Source organism: Camelus bactrianus, chromosome 21 (genome assembly GCF_048773025.1).
Source record: "Camelus bactrianus isolate YW-2024 breed Bactrian camel chromosome 21, ASM4877302v1, whole genome shotgun sequence".
Lineage (NCBI taxonomy): Eukaryota > Metazoa > Chordata > Mammalia > Artiodactyla > Camelidae > Camelus > Camelus bactrianus.
Window position 1 is genome coordinate 4,143,067 of NC_133559.1, and position 18,660 is coordinate 4,161,726.

Genomic DNA, 18,660 nt, shown 5'->3' on the forward strand with positions numbered 1-18,660 from the left:
AATCACCGGCGAGGGGGCGGGAGCTGGCCTGCTGCAGTTCCGCCATAGGCCAGTTATTGAGGAGGGCGGAGGTTCTGAACAACCAATTGCAAAGAGAAAAAGTGATAACCCTCCATAGCGCAGAAGCTTAGGTTGGGCGCGTCTTTGGGAGTCCTGCGGAGAGTGCTAGAAAGCGGGTCAGACCCCTGGGGCGAGGTTTGGGGTCAAAAGATAGGCCTACGTGCAAGGCTGAGGGGAACTGTAGACCGGATGAGAGGATTCTCAGAGAGCCTTTGTCCCCGACCATTGCATTACATAAATATAGATGAGGAAAATGGTTCAGAGAAGTGATGTGACTTGTCCAAGATCACATGCAATCGGTGGTGGAGCTAAAGGGAGGAAAGATACTGACATTTAATGAGCGTATACTTACTATATATCAGACACTAAACAATATACTGTAGTGCAGTTTAATTTAATAATCACAATCACTAACTAGATTTTCTTATTTTACAGATAAGGAAGCTGACTGAGAGGCTAGAAAAATTGCCCAAAATTAAACAGTCAGAAGATGGTAAAGGGGATTCAGACATAAATCTTCTGATTCCCAACAGTTTTATTTTTTTCATTACACCACATCATTGGGTAATTTTCTGATTTCATATATTTTAAACTTGAGAGAGTAAGAAAGAGTAGAATGGGTTGCTCCCCTACCTCTCATTAGAGTAAGGAAGTTAGAATATAGGAAGAAAACCAGCAAGCTGAAAGGTCCACAGGGAAGATTAAGACAGGTACTTTTGTTCATTAAACCTGTCAGGCTGGGTTCCTCCAATTACTTCTACACAATTACACACACACACATTACACAGCCTTTGTCAGTTGACAATCATACCATTTTTACCTAGGTGAGGTCATAATAACTAATTCTCTCTCCCTTTGTCTCTCTCTCTCTGTCTCCAGATTTCTCTCTTTCTCTCTCTCCATCCTACAGTGGCTCAGAAATCAAAGATGGGGAAACAGAAGGCAGAAGTGGAAGAAAATGGATAAAATACACCTGGTAAGGTGACAGTTAAACCCCCAAGGAAAGACTGAGTGGTTAAGAAATAAGAAGCTTGAATGTATGTGTCTTCGTGTATGACTGAAGCATTATGCTGTATACCAGAAATTGACACATTATAAACTGACTATACTTAAATATATGTATATACACACAGACACACATTAAAAAAGAAATAGGAAGCTTGAAAGAGGGACAGTTAACCTACTGGGATATATCTGCTGATGGTGGGAGGGATTCTTTGTAGGAATCTTAAGTAAAGCATTTGAGGATGGACATAGGAGAGAAATGAAAACCTATCAAATGCCTTAAAACCTTCAGGACACAGGACACGTACCTTTTCTTCTACAACCACAGTTGGTCTGGAAAGAATGTGGCTAGAATCTTGACGTATCCTCTAGATACTTACAGCTGCAGTTAGCATCACCCTCCCTCCCTATTCCTCATTCCCCACACCCCCCACTCCCGGCAGAAGTGACAAAACAGAGACTTCTGAACACATTTATTTGATATGTCAAGTGGAGAGAGAAGTGATTTAGGGTTACTCCCCACTTCTACCTGTGGGGGTGTTCATAAGCTCTGACAGAAGAGCAGCTTAGAGCCCATGACCCACCCCCTGGGAAAATGAGACAACCTGTTGTATTGGTTGGGGCAACAGGGTGGGAAGAAAAAGCAGGAAGTTGAGAAGTAAAGCTGAAAGCAGGAAGGGCAGCAGCAGAACTGAGGCTTAGGATTGCTGCAGGAAACCCCTAAGGAGAGTAAAGAAGATATCCTGAAAAGTGTTTAGGGCTGGAAGCAGGGTGTGAACAAGAAGCCAGTCCTGGAGAGAGAAGCAAGACCTGCAGATGGGGTGGAGATTCACGAAGAGGGTGGAGTGTCCAAAATCATGAGCGGGCTGTGTTGCAGGGCATACATGGAAAGCAAGGGATTGCTATTGCAGGAGGGTAAAGAGATTTTAGACTACCCCATAAATAGGGGCTCACTACTGCTTTTGAACAAATGCAAGTGAGTTTGGGACCCTTTTGGGGCCCTAGCACAAGTGGCCCTGTGTGTGTCGTGCCTGTGGGTACACAAGTAATTCCCACATGCATGTGAAGTGACCAGGGCATGAATGCATGTCCCTATGCCCAATAAATTGAGTACTTACCCTTCCCTGCAAATATGGGTACTGTGCTTGTGGACACATGTTTACCCATGTGTGTGTGCACCGTGCCCATGAGCACATGCAAGAGACCCCTATGTCCGTGGTGTGTGTGTGAGCTGGTTGTCCCACCTGTCCCATCGAGGTCCTGATCCCCACCCTTCTTGGCTCCTCTCACTCCTCTCAGCGGCCGGGCTCCCCAGGCCCGCCTAGACTCTGGAAGCCCCCTAGCAGGCGGATCTGCTCAGTCTGCATGGAGTGGCGCCTCACCAACTTGCGCTTGGTCCTGGGAGAGCCTGGCGCCCCCGCCTGGGGAGGGGCGGGCAGCGAAGGCGCCCGACCTCCGGGTTGGGGGCGAATGTCGGGGATGGGAGGGTGGGGGCTGACATTGAGCGGGGGCAGGAAACCAGGCCGCGTTTGCGCGATGTGGTCCAGGAGCAACGTCCCCGAGCCCCTCCGCTCCAGCAGCCCTGGACTCCGCCTCCGCCCGCTGAGTGGAGACACAGCCCCAGGCAGACTCTCTTGGGACTGGCGCGGGGAGGGAGCCGAGCCAGCTGGAGGGAGGCTCAGCGGGGAGGCGCTGTATCGGCGGCGCTCCAGGGACAAGCGGCTGCACTCCGGCGAGTCGGGGCAAAGATTTCCGGGGGTATCGAGCTCCACCGGCTCCATGCGGCTCAGTTTCTGTCTCAGCCCGGAAGGAGGGCCAGACTCCTGAGCTTCTGGCGCGGTGTTTCGGCGCGAGAGAGGACCCCCACCGGTCACTTTCTCCGCCCACGGGGGCGGGTCCTCTGGGCCTTCAGTGCTGTGACGTCTGGAAAGACGCGGTCGACCTGTCAGGGTCAGGCCGTTGAATTCGGCGGTCAGGCGCTCGATCCCCGGCCTCCCTTCGGCGGGTGGGACTGGTTGAGGAGGCGCAACTAGGCCCCAGGGCTCGGAGTTGAGCCTTTTGAGTGGTTTTGGAGGATGACGGGGTGGTTTGGGGAGTGGCTCAGAAGGGGAGGGGTCATCGGGGGGTTTAGGAAGAGGGAATTCAAATACGTCCCGCTTCTCCTCTTCTTCCTGGGCGCGAGGGGATAGCAACCCCCGTCCTCCTCCTCCTGCAGTCTGCAGCTGGATTTCCGAAGGCGACGTGCAGACCCCTGGGCTAGGAGGAGCGGGAGCTGGGTCCTCTACCCCCGGGGACGGTGGGGAATTGAGATACTGCCGGGTCTTCTTGGTGCCCGAGGGCGAGGTGTCGGTGGTGATGATGATGACCTCCGTGCCTTTGGCCTTACAGGCGTCCAGCAGCGTGGCAAGGGTCTCGCGATCCCCGCGGTCCAGGGCGTGGACAAGCGCCGAGGCGCCCGCGTGATCTCGGACTGAGGGGTCTGCGCCATGGGCAAGAAGCAGAGAGGCCACGGCGGCGCCCCCACCGCCCGCGCAAGCGTGCATGAGGGCCGTGCGTCCTAGGCGATCTGCGATGTTGGGGTCCGCGCCTTGTTCCAGGAGGTAGCGTACCATGCGCGCCTTGTTCTGGGGGTCGTCGTAGCGGGCCCGACAGGCCGCCATTAGCGCAGTCTCCCCTTGGGCATCACCCTCATTCACGTAGGCGCCCCCCTCCAGAAGCAAACGGGCCAAGCGTAGCTTACCCTGACCCACGGCCCGAAGAAGAGCGTGGCCCTCGGTGTGCAGCATAGCTGCCGCTGGGCGGAAGCACCGATGGAGCCGGGACTAGGACCTGCCGAGGGTGGCTAGGGGTGTGGGGGTGGTGGCTGGCAGAGGTCTGAGGGCTCAGTGGCGAAGCCAGTCCCTGCAAAAAAAGAGAAAGATCTTATTGACTGATTTAGGCAGGGAAACTGAGGCACAGGTAGAAGGACCCGCGTGGGGCGGGGGAGAGCTTCACGGCACGGCACACAGTCCTTCTAACTCATGCCTTTGAGCCGCCCCCATCCCCCCAGCGCATGCCTGAGGAGGTGGGAAGGGTGCACCCGCATTGAAGGATGAGCGCGCGTGCAAATGCGTACGTGCACGCGCAGGAATATCCGCACCCCCACCCTCACCCCACGGCTTATCAGACCTTTCCAGCATCCCCCTTTTCTTATCCGCACTTGGAATCCCCCTTTCTAGGATGCTGAACGCCACCCACCCACACACATGCACCCATACATTCACACACATATTCCCATTCCTAACCTCTTTTAGGTTGCCACAGCCCCATAATTTGAATGGGGGGAGGGAGGCAGCTTGCATTTGGGACCTAAAACGGGTGGGGGATAATTGGGGGATTCTTTTGCCCCGGCTACGTTCCGCATCACTCCTTGCTCTTTCCCCTCCCAGACTGTACACCCAAATAGATACCTGTCTGTCCGCAGAATCTCCGCCGGGCCAGGACTGAGGCCAGGGCCACTGGACAGCTGGGGTGGCGGAGCCCGGTTCCTGGGGGCCCACATGGCGTGAGGGGGGGCACCCGGATTCCCTTGGTGTCAGTATCAGCGCCTAGGCACAGAATCCTGGTCCCTCCTCCCGGTGCGCCCCGGGCACAGCGCCGGCTCGGGAGGAGAGAAGCTGGCTGGGGGGGGGGGGGGGGGGGGCGGAGCTCTGCCTCGCTATTTATAGCCTAGTCTCTGCGGTTGGGGGCGTCGGGCACCAAACCGTTACCCCACCCATGCACACATAAACCCTCAAAAGCTAGAGGCTCCAATCCTGACTTCCCTGGTTTAGCCGACCTCCCCTCAGCCACAACAAACCTAAATGTTCCTTAGGAGACTCCTCAGCGACCCGGACTGGGACCATCCCAATTATTCATTGAGCATCTGCAATCTGCAGATCCTCATTCTCCGAGCATGGTGTGTTGAAGCGCGCCTGTGCGCCAGAACTGACCTGCCACACACGGCACATGGCACCCAGTGCAGAGAGGTGGAGAGAGGCAATGGGGATCCATAGCCGTGGTCCTTACTGTGCAGAGAGAAGCAAGCGATCCGGCTGCCTTCTCGTAGTTTAAATGTCAGCGGGAGCTGGAGTCAGACACAGCGACACATCTTCATTCTACCTTCCCCAAAACGAAGCATGCAGCACAGATAAACTTGGACCTCAGCTCCCTTGTGCAGACCTCTTAGATAAGTATGAGGAGGCTGGATATCTGGGGTCATTTTTAGATACAGCAAAGGGCATTCCCGGATGCCGCCTCCCCATATTCTTGGAGGAGGGGTGGGAAGAGAGATGGAAAAGGAGTAGAGAAGAGTGAACCTTTTAACACATCCTCTCTCACTGCATCTCTTAACTCTCAGTGTTGCCTGGATTCATTATTTTTCCATTTTGCTTGAAGGCCTCGGTTCGAATTGCTCCTTAAAGTCTTTCTCCCTGTCTGTAGCAGTCGGTTTCTCTGTCTGTCTCTGACTCTCCTCACCACCTGCCCTGTCTCCATGGTTACCATAGCTTCCATCTGCATATTTTAGGAAAGAGTTTGTGTCCAGCTGGAAAGCATCAGGGGAAGTAGAGGGTGCAGAAAAAAATCCTAAGGATGTGGAAAACTCACTTGAGGTACTTTAGAGGCTGGAGGCCACCAGACACAAGATACTAAAAACAACGTTCCCGGAGAAGGGAGAGAGAGACGTATTGGCAGGGAAGCTACCCATTTTTCACTAGCTACCATTTATTGGACACCAACTATGTGCCAAGTACTTTACATACATTACATCCAATTCTCACAACAATGCTATAAGGTAGGAATTATCTTATAGATGAAGAGACTGAGAGTAAAGTTAAGCAAGTTCTCCGAGGCCTCACAGCCCTGTTTCTGTCCTATTCCAATGACTGGGTGCTTGCCACTCTACTTACAACCATCCCAATCCAGAGGCTTCACTCCCAGGGCCATTTTCCCTGACATGTGGGTTATTCCTCTTGATTAACTCCTAGATCTGTTTCTACTCTGAATGCTTTCCCTCTGTTTCTGCTTTTTGTGAAAGTGGGACTCCTCCTCCCACTATGCCCTCTTTTACCAAAGGCTAGGAGGAACTGGAAGGCAGTGGAAAATGGAGGAAACACTGGGCTCCAGCCCTGCCTCCCCAGCTCTGGTTTTCTGACTCCTAATCCTTCCTTCCCCAAACTTTCTTTCCATCTTCTCACAGACATGGCAGCAACCCACAGGACTTTTTTTTTTTTTTTAAATAAGTATTCATTGGTAGTGTTGGAGAGAAGCAGTGATGTAGGATTGAGGGGAAGATTGGAGTAATGTTGGAGTAATAGAGGAGAGGCCAGGCTGTGAAGACAGACTCACACAAAGACTGACCCCTAAGGAGCAGGTTTCATGGGGGTTCATTTCTCTGCAGAAGCTCTCTCGACAGAGTCCCCTGGTGAAGTCTGAGTGTCAAGTTCCCTCTGTGAACTCTTGCTAGCCAGCGGGGTCCTCCATCTGAGATGAGGTCTGAAAAGACTGACCCCCGGTTGATTCTGCAACCCCATCTCTCTCCTCGCCCGGCTTCTCAAGCCTGAGTTTCGGCTAATTCCCTCGGTTGCTCCTTCCCCTCCCCGGCTTCAAGTGGGCGGACCTCCCTCCTTGGCTTCTCCTAGATTGGCTGGGAGAACTCACCAATGGGGAGCTCTGGGAGGCGGACCTAGAACGCCACCAGCTTGAGGAAGACAGCGAATTTCAAGTTGGCTGCGGCGTGTGCTCCGCGTGGGGGAGGGGCAGCAGGTAAGGCTCCGACCTGGTGGCTCTGATCTGGTTCCGTCCCACACTTCCCGAGCTAGTTCACCAGGGCCAAGCTGCTGGGTGCACAGACAACGCTTTTCGGCAGCCTGTTGGATCAGCCTCTTTCTAGTTCCCTACGCTTTTCCTCTGGTCTCCCATTGCTGTGTTGTTTGTATACTGGAGAACCGTAGTTTTCTTCCGCGCATAGGGGTGTTATATTAAAGGAGAAAGTGAAAGAATCACTCTGGTACCTCTGACTCTTTGTTATGGCATCAGCTTCCCCTGAATCTATAAATATTATTCCCCTAAAAGGCTGACAAGCTCCGGTTATATATCAAGACTCTGATGAAATATTACCTCCTACCTGTAGCTTTCCTGAACCACCTTTTTTTTTTTGCAGAATTAATTGTTCCCCAGTCTGTCGATAGCTTTTTACGCCTACTTCTATTAGAACCCTTAGTGCCCGCTCCATCTTTAATGTTTCTATTCTTATGAAGTTTTGTAGGGCAGGTTCTAGTACTTAATAATAGTGTCCAATAAAGGTTAATTGAATGGAATTGATTGGGGAGTAAGAATTTAAACTCCTAATGTAATTGGGGAACAATCAATAAAAGACAAAATAAAATGCAATACAGCATCTAATTATGATCTCTTAAATTAGTGGTTCGTAATATAATTGTTCCCACAGTCCAGAGAAGGGAGAAAGCTAAGAGGACTGGGATGGTGAGGGGAGGCTTCAGGAATCAGAGGATCTCAAGTTTGGAACAGCCCTTAGAAATCATGTATTCCTTCCTTCCTTCCTTCCTTCTTTTGGCAAATATTTATTGAGCATCTACTGTATGCCAGACACAATGCTAGACGATGGGGATCATAGCGAAGCCTCTACTATAGACATGCATCCTTCCTCTCATAAAATATATTTAGTAAATTGTTATCCTAGCTTCAATTTAAACTTCTTCAGTAAGAGAACTCCCTATCTCACTTTGCAGGTCATGCCATTTTTGGATATTTGTCCTTCAATCAATATCCAACAAATAAAGCAAGAAATCTATGGCTCAAGAAAATGCATTCTACGTTTCCATTGTAAAAGAGAGAGAGCTATCCTAGTGGTAACATTCTTGATAAAGAAAACCATCCCTTTTGTTTTCTGATTATAGAAGTAATATACATGTATTCTAGAAAATTTGGAAATCTATAAAGGTATAAAATACCTATTTCATGACAATTACGTGATAATAATTATTGTTTAATATGTGTCCTCCCAATTCATTTTCTGCATGTATGTATGTGTGTGTGTACGTATTACACAAATAGAGCCATACAACAAATACAGTTTTATGTCACGCTCCACTCACTTTATATTATATTGTAAACATTTTTCTGCCTTTAAGTATTATTTGAAATCATTTTTATGTCTACATAATAGTCTAAAATGGATATTTGATTTTTTTTAACCATTCATATTTTGTTGGACTATTTAGGTTATTTTAAAATTTGAGCTACCACGGATAGCTCTTTGATGAACATGCTTTTACTTATATCTCTGACTATATAACTGATTTCTTTAGAATAGGTTTTCAAAGTAGGATTACTGGATTAAGGATATGAACATTTAAAAGGCTGGAGCTTCAAGCGGTCATATTGCTCCCCTGAAAGATTGGGTTTAGAGTCCTTCCAGTGAGGTATGACAGTGTCCATCTAAAAAAAAAAAAAACTCATGCCGAGCTAAAGCTCTAAACGTTCTTAGAAACGATGAACAGTACATATATGTAAATTTTAAAAATATGTACAGTATATTATGTATATGTATTTACATGCAATATATTGTATATGTGCAGTCAAACTGTAACAATTCTACGTAATAAAACTGAAAAATGAAAGAAAACCAAAAAACCAAAAAACAAAACAAAAACTCATGCCAGCCTGATTATATTTTAAATATTTGTCAGTTTGATAGGTAAAGAGTGGTTTCATTGGCCATTCTCTGTTAATTGCCTATTCATGTTCTTTGCACATTTATTCTTTTGGGGTGATTTCTTTAAATTTGGATTTTCATGAGTTCTACTATAATGAGTGTTAACTCCTTATCTTATTTATTACAAATATAGCAAACTCTAAGCAAACCTCAGTCCTTGAATCTCTTCTTTGTTCACATCCACTCCTTCAGGGATCTCACCCAGTCTCATGGCTTGAAATATTTGTGTACTGATAACTCCACTAGAATGTAAGCATCATTTAAACTCCATGGGTGCAGCAGTTTTTTGTCCTTTTGCTCACTGCTACATCCCTAGCACTTGAAACAGTTCCTGGCACATAGTAAGAACTCAGTAAATGTTTGTTGAATGAATTAGATAGTTTTATTATTATTATTACTCCCATTTTACAAATGAAGAAACAGTTCTAGAGTTATTAAATAAATTGCTGAAGATTGTGTAGCTAGAAAGTGACAGAACTGGGATTCACACCCTGTTATCTGGATAACAGTTTACTAAATATGATGTATCAGACGAAGGATGCATGTTTAGAGCAGAGAATTCACTATGACCTCCATTGTGTCTGGCATATAGTAGATGCTCAAAAATATTGGGGGAATGAATAAATGAATGAATGAATACATGATTTCTAAAGGGTGTTCCTAACTTGAGACCTTGTGATTCCTAAAACCTCCCCTTACCATCCCAGTCTTCTTAGCTTTCTGTGGGAGCAATTATATTATGAACCACTAATTTAAGAGATCATAATTCTGTACTGTATTGTCTCCTATTGTTCCATAACTAGCATGTTGTTAGTATATAGCCTTAATATAATGTGTTGAAAATGACACTTTATCTCTGTGATCCCCCTCCCCCAAACATACAAACCCAGTCTAATCAAGAGAAAAACATCAAAAACATTGCAACAGAGGACCACCCTGTAATATTCCTGACCAGTACTCTTTAAAACTATCAGGGTAATAAAAAACAAGGAAGGTCTGAAAAACTGAATTTTGAATTGCTACTCAAGTTTGTTTCTTTTTTTTAATTAATGGATTTTATTTCTTAAAACAGTTTTAGATATATGGAAAAACTGAGCAGATAGTTTCCATATGCCTTGGCACCAGTTCCTGCTTTTATTAACATCGTATACTAATATGGTACATTTGTTATAACGAATGACCCAATATCGATACGTTATAATTATTTAAGGCCTGTACTTGATTTGGACTTCCTCAGTTTTACCTAATGCTCTTTCCCATTTCAGGATCCCATCCAGGATAACCACATTATCATGGCCTTGCACACACATGCATATATACACGTGCACAAATACATGTGTGTGTATATATACAAAAATGCAATTGAAAGGATACACATGAAAATATTAGTATTGATTACTACTACATCATGGTCATGAACTAATAAGTATTTTTCTTTATAACTTTATGTCTTTCCAAGTTTTCTAGAATAAATACGTAACGCTTGTATAACTAGAAAACAAAAGGAGTGATTTTCTTTATTTTTAAGTCTGCCACTAGAACAGCTCTGTCTTCTTTACAATGAAAATGTGAACATTCCTTGGTTTTGATGACCTTGACAGTTTTGAAGAGTACAGGTCAGATATGGTATAGGTGCTTCTCCGCTGGAATTTGTCTGATATTTCTCTCCTGATTAGATTGGGGTTATCAGTTTTGGGGAGGAGAATCACAGAGGTAAAGTGCTGTTTTCATCACATCGTATTAAGGGTGCACACTAACAATATGATCTAATGTTGTTGATGTTGACCTTGGTCACCTGGCTGAAGTAATGCTTGTCCACTTGCTACCCTGTGAAGTTACTCCCTCCACCTTTTCAATATTGTATTGGACACAATTCCCTCAACACAGGCCACACTTAAGGAGTGGGAAGTTACATTCTCCCTCTTTAGGTGGAATCTACGTAATTTATTTGGAATTCTGCAAAAGAGGTTTGTTTTTTTCTCTCCTGTATGTTAATTTATTCAAACGTTTATTTATATCAATATGATTTCATGGATGCTTATTTTATACTTTGATGTTATAATCCAATACTGCTTTGTTTTGTTGCTCAAATTGTTCCGACTTTGGCCATTGGGCGCTCTTTCAGTTGACTCTTGTGCCCCCTTGACATAGCCCCATCAGTGTGTGTGCTGTCGTTGTTGTTTTGGGAGCACTTCCTTACTTTCTGGCACTACAAGATGCTTCAGTCTCATCTTGCATATTTCCTGCCCCATCCCTAGAATCAGCCTTTTCTCCAAGAAGCCCTGGTTCCTTTTGTTGGAAGATGGTATTAGAAGCCAAGATCTGGGAGCTAGGTATGCTCCCTGCCACTGGGACATCATTTCTTTCAACTTGCATTCCATTGGATTGAATTGGGGCCTGTTTGGGTTTGGAAAGCCAGGAAGAGAAAAAAGTCAAAGGTCATATGGAGATATGCAGATGGTGATAAACATACAATTAACTTAAGGACATAGGGAAGCTTTATCCCAGGGTGCTCCAGTTACGCCACATTGCAATTATCGGTCCTGTTGGGGCCATGTCTCATTCATGTTTATATTTTTAGAAATATCTTGCCTGCCACTGTGCCTTCTCAAAATTTATGGAATTAAACTGGCTTTTCAGGTCTCAGGGAGAAATGGTTGAATGTCTTGTACCTCCCTGGCTTCCTATTCATTCCTCTGTACTTTTTCTCTTTGCTTTTGTCTTTATCAGGTTTTCCTCATTGGATCTCTGACTCCCCAGGCCCCCTCCACCATGGCCAGCCGGGGCGGGGGCCGGGGTCGCGGCCGGGGCCAGCTGACCTTCAGCATGGAGGCTGTGGGCATTGGCAAGGGGGATGCCTTGCCCCCACCCACCCTGCAGCCTTCTCCTCTCTTCCCTGTGAGTGTCTGCCCTCCTTTCCCAAGACTTCCACATGTCCCTGGCTGACTGTATGTGATCCTGGGTTCCTCCTGGGCCATTATAAAATCATCCTCACCTTGCCCCTCCCTGTCTCTATACTCCCAACTTACATGGGATGTTTTCCAGGTAAGGAAGTGTCTACCCTTACTTCTTACACTCTCAGCTCCCCAGCTTTCAAAATGCTGTGTTGCTTCCCCCATTTTCCTTTGGTCCTCTGCTCAGCAGGAGTGTTGGATTGAATTGGGGGGAGAGGAGAGACCCTTCCAGATTTGTACTCCAGCATTTTCTCCCTGAACTGACCATTGCCTCTGCCTCCTCAGCCCTTGGAGTTCCGCCCAGTGCCTCTGCCCTCGGGAGAGGAAGGGGAATATGTCCTGGCACTGAAGCAGGAGCTACGAGGGGCCATGAGGCAGCTCCCCTACTTCATTCGGCCTGCTGTCCCCAAGAGAGGTCAGTTAGAATGTAGCGTCATGTTTTCAGTGCCTTCTGTGAGTAGTATCCTGTACTTAGCGCCACTGGGGCCCAGAGGGGCCAGGAGAGGCACAGGAAGCTCACTGCCTAACAGGAGAGATCATAATTATTACCCCTGCACTTGAAATGCATTACAGTATCCATGGCTTGTTTTGAATCTTGCAATAGTCTTGGACAGTAGGAGGCTAAGTATTAAGATGCCCATGTTACAGGTGTAAATGGGGGGTTGTATAAAAACTTGAACAATCTGGATATTGCAGGCACCAGCCAATCAGAAGGGGTTGGGAAGAGGTCTCTGAGAAGCCCTGCTAATTAAACTATTACCCCTTTGGTGTGTGGATCAGGGCGAGGTCAGGGAGTCCGGGAGGGGCTAGAGAAGGGGGTGCACTTGAGAGGCTTGGGGTAGTGGATATTTACCAACTGGTGTGGAAGTACAGTTTTTCAGTATTTTGACAACCGGTGTTTTCCTGCTAAAGCCCTAGAAACTGAAGCTCAGGGAGATGAAACACTTGCCTGAGTTCGTCCCATTAACAAGCAGGAAAGAGGGAAGACTGAAACCGTAGTTTCTCGCTCCCGTATAATTTCCACTGTACCACACTACCAGTTAATAGAGCCGTGCCTTTAGGTTAAGGGAGATAACCAACATTGTCACTTTGGGTGGCAAAAGGGCAGGTTAGGACAGTGTCGAAGGTCCTCACTGAAGCTGACCGCCTGGGCTCTGGGTCTGAGGTGAGGGAACAGAGAGGACTGGGCACAGAGGAGCAACCCTGTTCTAGGGCACTGAAGGAATAAAACTTTGAACCCTGGCCTCTGATCCCTTAGATGTGGAGCGTTACTCGGACAAATATCAGATGTCAGGGCCAATTGACAATGCCATCGACTGGAATCCAGGTAGGTGATGGGCTCTTTCATTGACTTGCCTTCTTTCAAATGCTTGAGATGTCTCAGGCCATAAGACACCAGCCTGCTTACCCTCCTCTGTCCCCACCTCCACCCTATCAGGAGCCTTAGATGTGCTACAAAATACTCTTCAGACTCTACCTAAAAACCTACTGAATAGCCCCCACTCCTCTGGAGGCATCCAAGCCAGTTTTGTTCTGAGCAACTCTGGCCCAACCCCAACCTTCCTCGCCCTTACCCTGGCCCTCATCTCTCTTTTAAAAGTCACCATTCATAGGAGACCCCAGGCAGAGTCTTACTGACTTTTACGTTCCCGCTCTTCCTAGATTGGCGACGTCTACCCCGAGAGCTAAAGATCCGAGTAAGGAAGCTACAGAAGGAGCGTGAGTGTATCTGGAAAAAGGAAGGAGAAGAGAGGTTTTCTTTACCACCTGGAGGGCCAAGGCTGCTGGTGGTCTCTGCCCTACCCGTTGCACCCAGTGTTGTTGCTGGATGCCATGGTGGCCACATGAGGGCAGCAGAGTGACACGGTGGATGCAGGAGGGTGGGGTAGGAAGTCTGTTCCCTGATGGTTCACCTTTTGATCCTCTCACCAGGGACCACCATTCTACTCCCCAAGAGGCCCCCTAAGACCACAGAAGATAAGGAGGACACAATACAGAAACTAGAGGTAAGGAAGAGATTTGCATGGAGACCTCCCGGGCCCTGGTCCATCCCTCCCCTTTGACCCTAAGCTTTCCCTTCTGTGGTCTGCACCTGCATCTCTCTTCCTATTCACCCTCACACAAGACCCTGGAGAAGAAGGAGGAGGAAGTGACTTCAGAGGAAGATGAGGAGAAAGAAGAAGAAGAAGAGAAGGAAGAGGAGGAGGAGGAGGAGTATGACGAAGAGGAGCATGAGGAGGTGAGGGGCCTCCTTTCACTCCTAGTCCCGCTCCCTTCCACTCCTGAGCTCTGGGGATCGCAGCTCCGTCCACGGGATGCTGTCTTCAGAGGGCGGGAGGGCCAGAGGGGACAGTGCCTCCAGAGGATTGTGGCCTCTACTTTCTCTGTCCTCAAGCGCTTCTCAAGAGTGAACTACAGCTTGGAAGGCCTTCCCATGCCTGGAATGGTGTGATGGGGAGGGAAGGGGACTGGTACGCAGGGAGGAAGGAGAATGCTGAACGCCTGCCTGATCCATGTTCCTTCCATCCTTTCTTTCTTTTTCTATTTCAGGAAACTGATTACATCATGTCATATTTTGACAATGGAGAGGACTTTGGGGGTGACAGTGATGACAATATGGATGAGGCTATATACTGAAGAAGGACTCTAAACAATACCCTGGACCTTCATATCTTTTTAAATTTAGGATACAGAGAGTAATTGTCCCCTATAATTTGGTTTTGTGGACAAGCAAACCATTTGCTCACAGTCCAGATAACCTGTTTGGTCCCTGGAGATGGGAATGGAGAATGACAGCAGATAGCTCTTTTCTACCCTTCCCCTCCCTCTCTCCTCTGACATTGTAGTACCTCTGATATCCTGGGGAAAGGGCAAGGGACCAGTGTCTGAACTGTATGCAAGGGAGAAAGGAGGGTTGAAAGAAGGACCAAAGTTGTTGAGTTTAGACAGCTGTGCACATGCCCCTACCCATTTTTAATAGTTCTTTGTGGAGATAATGGTGTGGGAGCAGTTAGGAGGAGTAAGGACAGTTTTATATTTTTAAATAAAATGTTTTTATCTGTCTCTCTGACCAGGTGAGGCTTAGTGGGAGAGGGCTGGAGAACGAAGGGGGTGCCCAGTGAGCCATTCTTCTCTCCTTCCCTGCTAAGAGTCCAGGGTCACACAGTGGGGGTTACAGCCTTTGGGTCCTTTGCCCCTTCCCTGCTACCCACTGCTGGGACCCCCAGTCTAGCTCTGCAAGGACTGTTCAGGAACTCACCTGCAGGGCTTTGCAGGGTGAGTTGTAAAGAACAGCCCATGCCCTAGAGACCAGCTGGCTTCTGAGCCTCTGATCCTCAGGCAGTGGGGACACAATTGTCTCTGTTCACATGTGTTCACAGGCCCTCGCTTTCCCACACTTGACCTTGATCCTGTCCTTGTTTACAAGGAATGATTAGAGCTATTTTTGTGGGGAGAGTCAAGAAAGCCAGGTGCGGGGAGGGGGTAGGGAGGAGGTGCTGGTTCTTCTTTAGCTCGCTTGTTCACTCGCTCACCCTCTTCCAGGCCCTGGAGGCCCCACTTCGATGTATGTCTGTGAAGAGGGAGCCCCTGAACATCCTATTCTCTACACAAAAGCTGCTGTGTGACTGAGTTTCAGTTTCTCTTCTGGTTCTTCCTTTCTGGAATTTAGTTAGCCTTTCTCTCACTCTCTTCTTGTGGGGAAGGGAAGGGGGTGGCCGTCTTGCTTTACAGGAAGTAAGGAGGGTGGGGAGGAAGGGAGTGACTTAGGGACACTCAGCTCTGAGAGGTGCTTTCTCGCCCACACAGTTCTCCCTGGGGTGAGGTCACTTCCCGTGGCTCTGATTGGCTTCCAGGGGAGCCCTAAATGAACTGATTGGTTCCAGTCACTTGACATGCAACAGTCACGGGCGAGCTGCGTGTCCAGAATGGGGACTGGGTAAGGAGGCAGGCACAGATCTCTGGGATGCTGTCATAGCGACCTCACTAAACATTTGAAAGCCATAAAGATGGGATGCAGGAGAATCTTCAAGAAATTCCCCAACCATATTCAGGCAGGCAAGCTGAATTCCCTACAGCGTCAAGGGGTAGAGACGGGCCATCTAATGCTAGATGTTTCTGACCCCATTGTAAAGAATGAGTAAGTGCTGTGACTCCATTGAGGGGAAGCACCTGAAAAGCCTGGTTTGGGTGAGGTGGGAGGTGCTAAGACAGAAGCAGGCAAGAGAACAGAGAAGGAAACAGGAATAGACATAGAACATTCCAGAGCTATTGAGCAATTTGTGCTGATTGATGTGTTTCCTTTTCTAGTTGTCTGAGGTATGGTGTGAGTGGAGTAGGGGGAGGGGCCAGGGAACCTGCCACTGGGGTTTCCCATAGTCACCCTGTAGTCTGTGATTGTCGCTAGGAAGAAATCAGCAAGAAACAAAAATAAAAGACCCTGAAAAATCTCCTTTTGCCTTTCTCCCCGGCACATACACACATACCAGACCTAATCTGGTTAACTGTATCTGTGTCTATGCTGGGGGCACAGCTGACCTCCTAAATCCCACCTAAGCCAGCATGGGGAACTTACAAGAGTGGGAACAAAGAAGATTCTAGACAAGAGACAGTAGAGGAGAACTGAACACATCCCCGCCCCCACCTCTGTATACACTCATCCTTTTCCCATGAAATAGGGGAAAGGATAAAGGTTAGAGTGACCACTTGGGATCAACTGTGCTGCCTCAAAGACACAGTGTCAGAAAGATTAGACCATTCTTGGACTGTTTCCTATCTGGCCTCCTGTCCCTCCTGGCAGGTGACCTTGCTGAACAAAGCCAGACGCAGGGGACCCAGCAGCTTGCCCAGATTCCGGAGCAGTTCCAGGCGTGAGCTAGACTGTTTCCACTGACCTCTCCCCTACTTTCCATAGGTTCCACTGGGCAGGCTGAGGCCAAAGCCTATGGCTCAGTAAATGGAGTCAGGGCTCGGGAGGACCACCCGAGAGTTCAGAGGCTGAGGCCCTGCTCGCACACATTTAGGGAGGACCCACGTGGTTCTGGCTCAGCCCTTTCCTACATGCCTGCTAGGGCCTGCTCCTGTGGAACAGACTGTTCCCACGCCTACAGCCTAGGCTGCTCTGGCCCCAGGCAGGGTAGGTTCTCAGGCAAGAGTCTTACCCTTCCCTATCCCATGTTCCATCCCTAACCTCCTGGTCCTCCCGCCCACCCCCCAACCTTGGAGGAGGAAGCTTGAGATTGGAGTCTGCAAATTTAAGTGTAGGGACTCAAGCAGTTGGAGGGAGGGCTGAATGGGAGACCTGGATGCAACCTGCAGCTTAGAAGGTTGAGAGTGGAGACCAAAGAAAACTGAAGGGTCAAATGTTGGGTGGACAGGACACCCATGGTTTTGTGCAGAAAAGACAATTATTTTCCTCAATTCATTTTTATTGCTGTTTAAATTTTGAAAGGAAGGAAGGGTGGCTTATAGGCCTAGGCAGGTTTAAGAACTAAGCCAAGAGGGAAAGCTGCCATCTCAGCTGAGCAGAGCACTGGCTTATGGTCCCAGTTTCACCAGTCCGCAGCTCTGTGCCCTTGGGAAAGTCATGTCTCCAAGCCTTAGACTCCTCACGTGTGAAGGAGAATTTGGGTTGGATGTCCACTAGGAATCCTTCCGCTGATGCTGGTCCACCCGCAAGCATCCAGATGATTCTGAGAACAAAGGTCAGGATGTGTCCAGCTTTTGCTGAATTCATTCTGTCTGCTGGATTTCCTCACCTTTTTTTCAGCTGGGCAAGCTAAAGATACCTCAGGCATGTAGCCAGTCCTTTCCAAGAACCTGCTTCAGCCAGAGTAGCAGGAGGATCAACAATTCCATTAACCAGCAAAGAAGGAGACAGCCCTGCAGCAGAGTTCAAGGTCACTATCAGCCAGCCAGGACTCAAGTCAAGCAGACCACCAAAAAATTTCTGACCGAGGAAGGGGCCTGTAGGGCAGGTCCTCTCTGTCTCCCCGCATGTAACATATCTGGCCAGAGGACAGAGAAGGAAGAAGGGAAATGAGCTGGATAGGAATAGCTCAGTTAGCTAATTTGGCCAGACCAGAGGTGACCCCTTCACTGGCTTTTCCCCTATACTGAGGCTCATTTTTTTCCCCCAAGGTCATCTGGGACCAGAAAGCTGAAAATAAGTTCCAGTTTCTTAGTATCCCCTCAGAAAGGTTTGTGCCCTATCCCCAACAGGACTTAGTTTGCCGTTTTGTACTCTGGAGGGAAGGGAAGTTCTCCCTCCAGCTATAATGGGAGTCGGTGGGAAGACAGCAACCCAGCCCTGACTGCAGGAGCTGAGAGGCTAAGTGTGGTCGCCTTGGGGAGCCAAGGCTTCAGGGGAAGGAATGCAGGGATTCCTCAGACCCAGTCCCGACCAGGGCAGGGTGGGGGCTATGTCCCCTATCCAATTCTGTCTCTAACATTCTCTGTCACACTGAGGGCAGCATTGACAGTACCAGAATAGGAGGGAGGTTAGACCTGTCTCTGCCTTTTACCAAAAGAGGGTGGGGGAACAAACTCATCTAAGTCGGGGACACAGATTTGGGGTGTTTCTTGTCTTGGAGAGAACAGATCGAATCCCATGTGGACAGAGAGAGAAGCCCCGGTCCTCGCCCTCCCTATGCTCTGCTCTGGCCAGAGATGCAGCCATCCTGGAGAGGCAATGCCCTCCTCTGAGGAGGCCAAGGTAACTCCTTCACCTTGTTTTTCTCAGGCCGCGGTTGTTAAAAGGAAGTGAAACAAAGATGGTCTCAGCGAGAGAAAGGGCAACTGCTGGCCAGTCCGTTCTCAGCCCTGGGCTTCCTGTCTCTGAGCCTCTCTCCTGGCCGCTGGACGGTCTCTCCTGTCTGACCATACTTG

General features: G+C 48.4%; 2 protein-coding genes across 6 annotated transcripts; one reads left to right on the top strand and one right to left on the bottom strand.

The window, feature by feature from the left end:
• Window positions 1–1,535: 1,535 nt before the first annotated feature.
• On the bottom strand, window positions 1,536–4,922 carry ANKRD34A (ankyrin repeat domain 34A). Of its 2 annotated transcripts, none has more exons than XM_010968237.3 (2): window positions 4,515–4,922; window positions 1,536–3,966 (listed from the first exon to the last, which is right to left on the bottom strand). In XM_010968237.3, exon 2 carries the CDS (start codon window positions 3,849–3,851, stop codon window positions 2,361–2,363), a length of 1,491 nt encoding a protein of 496 aa, XP_010966539.1. In that variant the 5' UTR covers window positions 3,852–3,966; window positions 4,515–4,922; the 3' UTR covers window positions 1,536–2,360. The 2 variants fall into 2 exon arrangements, with proteins under 2 accessions (XP_010966539.1, XP_045361185.1); XM_045505229.2 differs by having other exon boundaries at window positions 4,350–4,922.
• On the top strand, window positions 3,526–14,838 carry POLR3GL (RNA polymerase III subunit GL). Of its 4 annotated transcripts, XM_074349341.1 has the most exons (11): window positions 3,526–3,665; window positions 6,726–6,849; window positions 7,836–7,955; window positions 11,080–11,154; window positions 11,552–11,719; window positions 12,061–12,190; window positions 13,034–13,102; window positions 13,438–13,494; window positions 13,708–13,781; window positions 13,901–14,014; window positions 14,326–14,838. In XM_074349341.1, the coding sequence occupies exons 5-11, from the start codon at window positions 11,594–11,596 to the stop codon at window positions 14,410–14,412; spliced, it is 657 nt and encodes a 218-aa protein (XP_074205442.1). In that variant the 5' UTR covers window positions 3,526–3,665; window positions 6,726–6,849; window positions 7,836–7,955; window positions 11,080–11,154; window positions 11,552–11,593; the 3' UTR covers window positions 14,413–14,838. The 4 variants fall into 4 exon arrangements, with proteins under 4 accessions (XP_074205442.1, XP_074205443.1, XP_074205441.1 ...); XM_074349342.1 differs by lacking the exon at window positions 11,080–11,154 and having other exon boundaries at window positions 7,836–8,046; XM_074349340.1 differs by lacking the exons at window positions 7,836–7,955; window positions 11,080–11,154.
• The last annotated feature ends 3,822 nt before the right edge of the window (window positions 14,839–18,660 follow it).

Coding starts and splice junctions, on each gene's coding strand:
- ANKRD34A (XM_010968237.3), bottom strand. CDS start 3,851: ATGCTGCACACCGAGGGCCACGCTCTTCTTCGGGCCGTGGGTCAGGGT.
- POLR3GL (XM_074349342.1), top strand. CDS start 11,594: ATGGCCAGCCGGGGCGGGGGCCGGGGTCGCGGCCGGGGCCAGCTGACC. Junction 13,782..13,900: donor ACACAATACAGAAACTAGAG/GTAAGGAAGAGA, acceptor CCCTCACACAAG/ACCCTGGAGAAGAAGGAGGA. Junction 14,015..14,325: donor ACGAAGAGGAGCATGAGGAG/GTGAGGGGCCTC, acceptor TTTCTATTTCAG/GAAACTGATTACATCATGTC.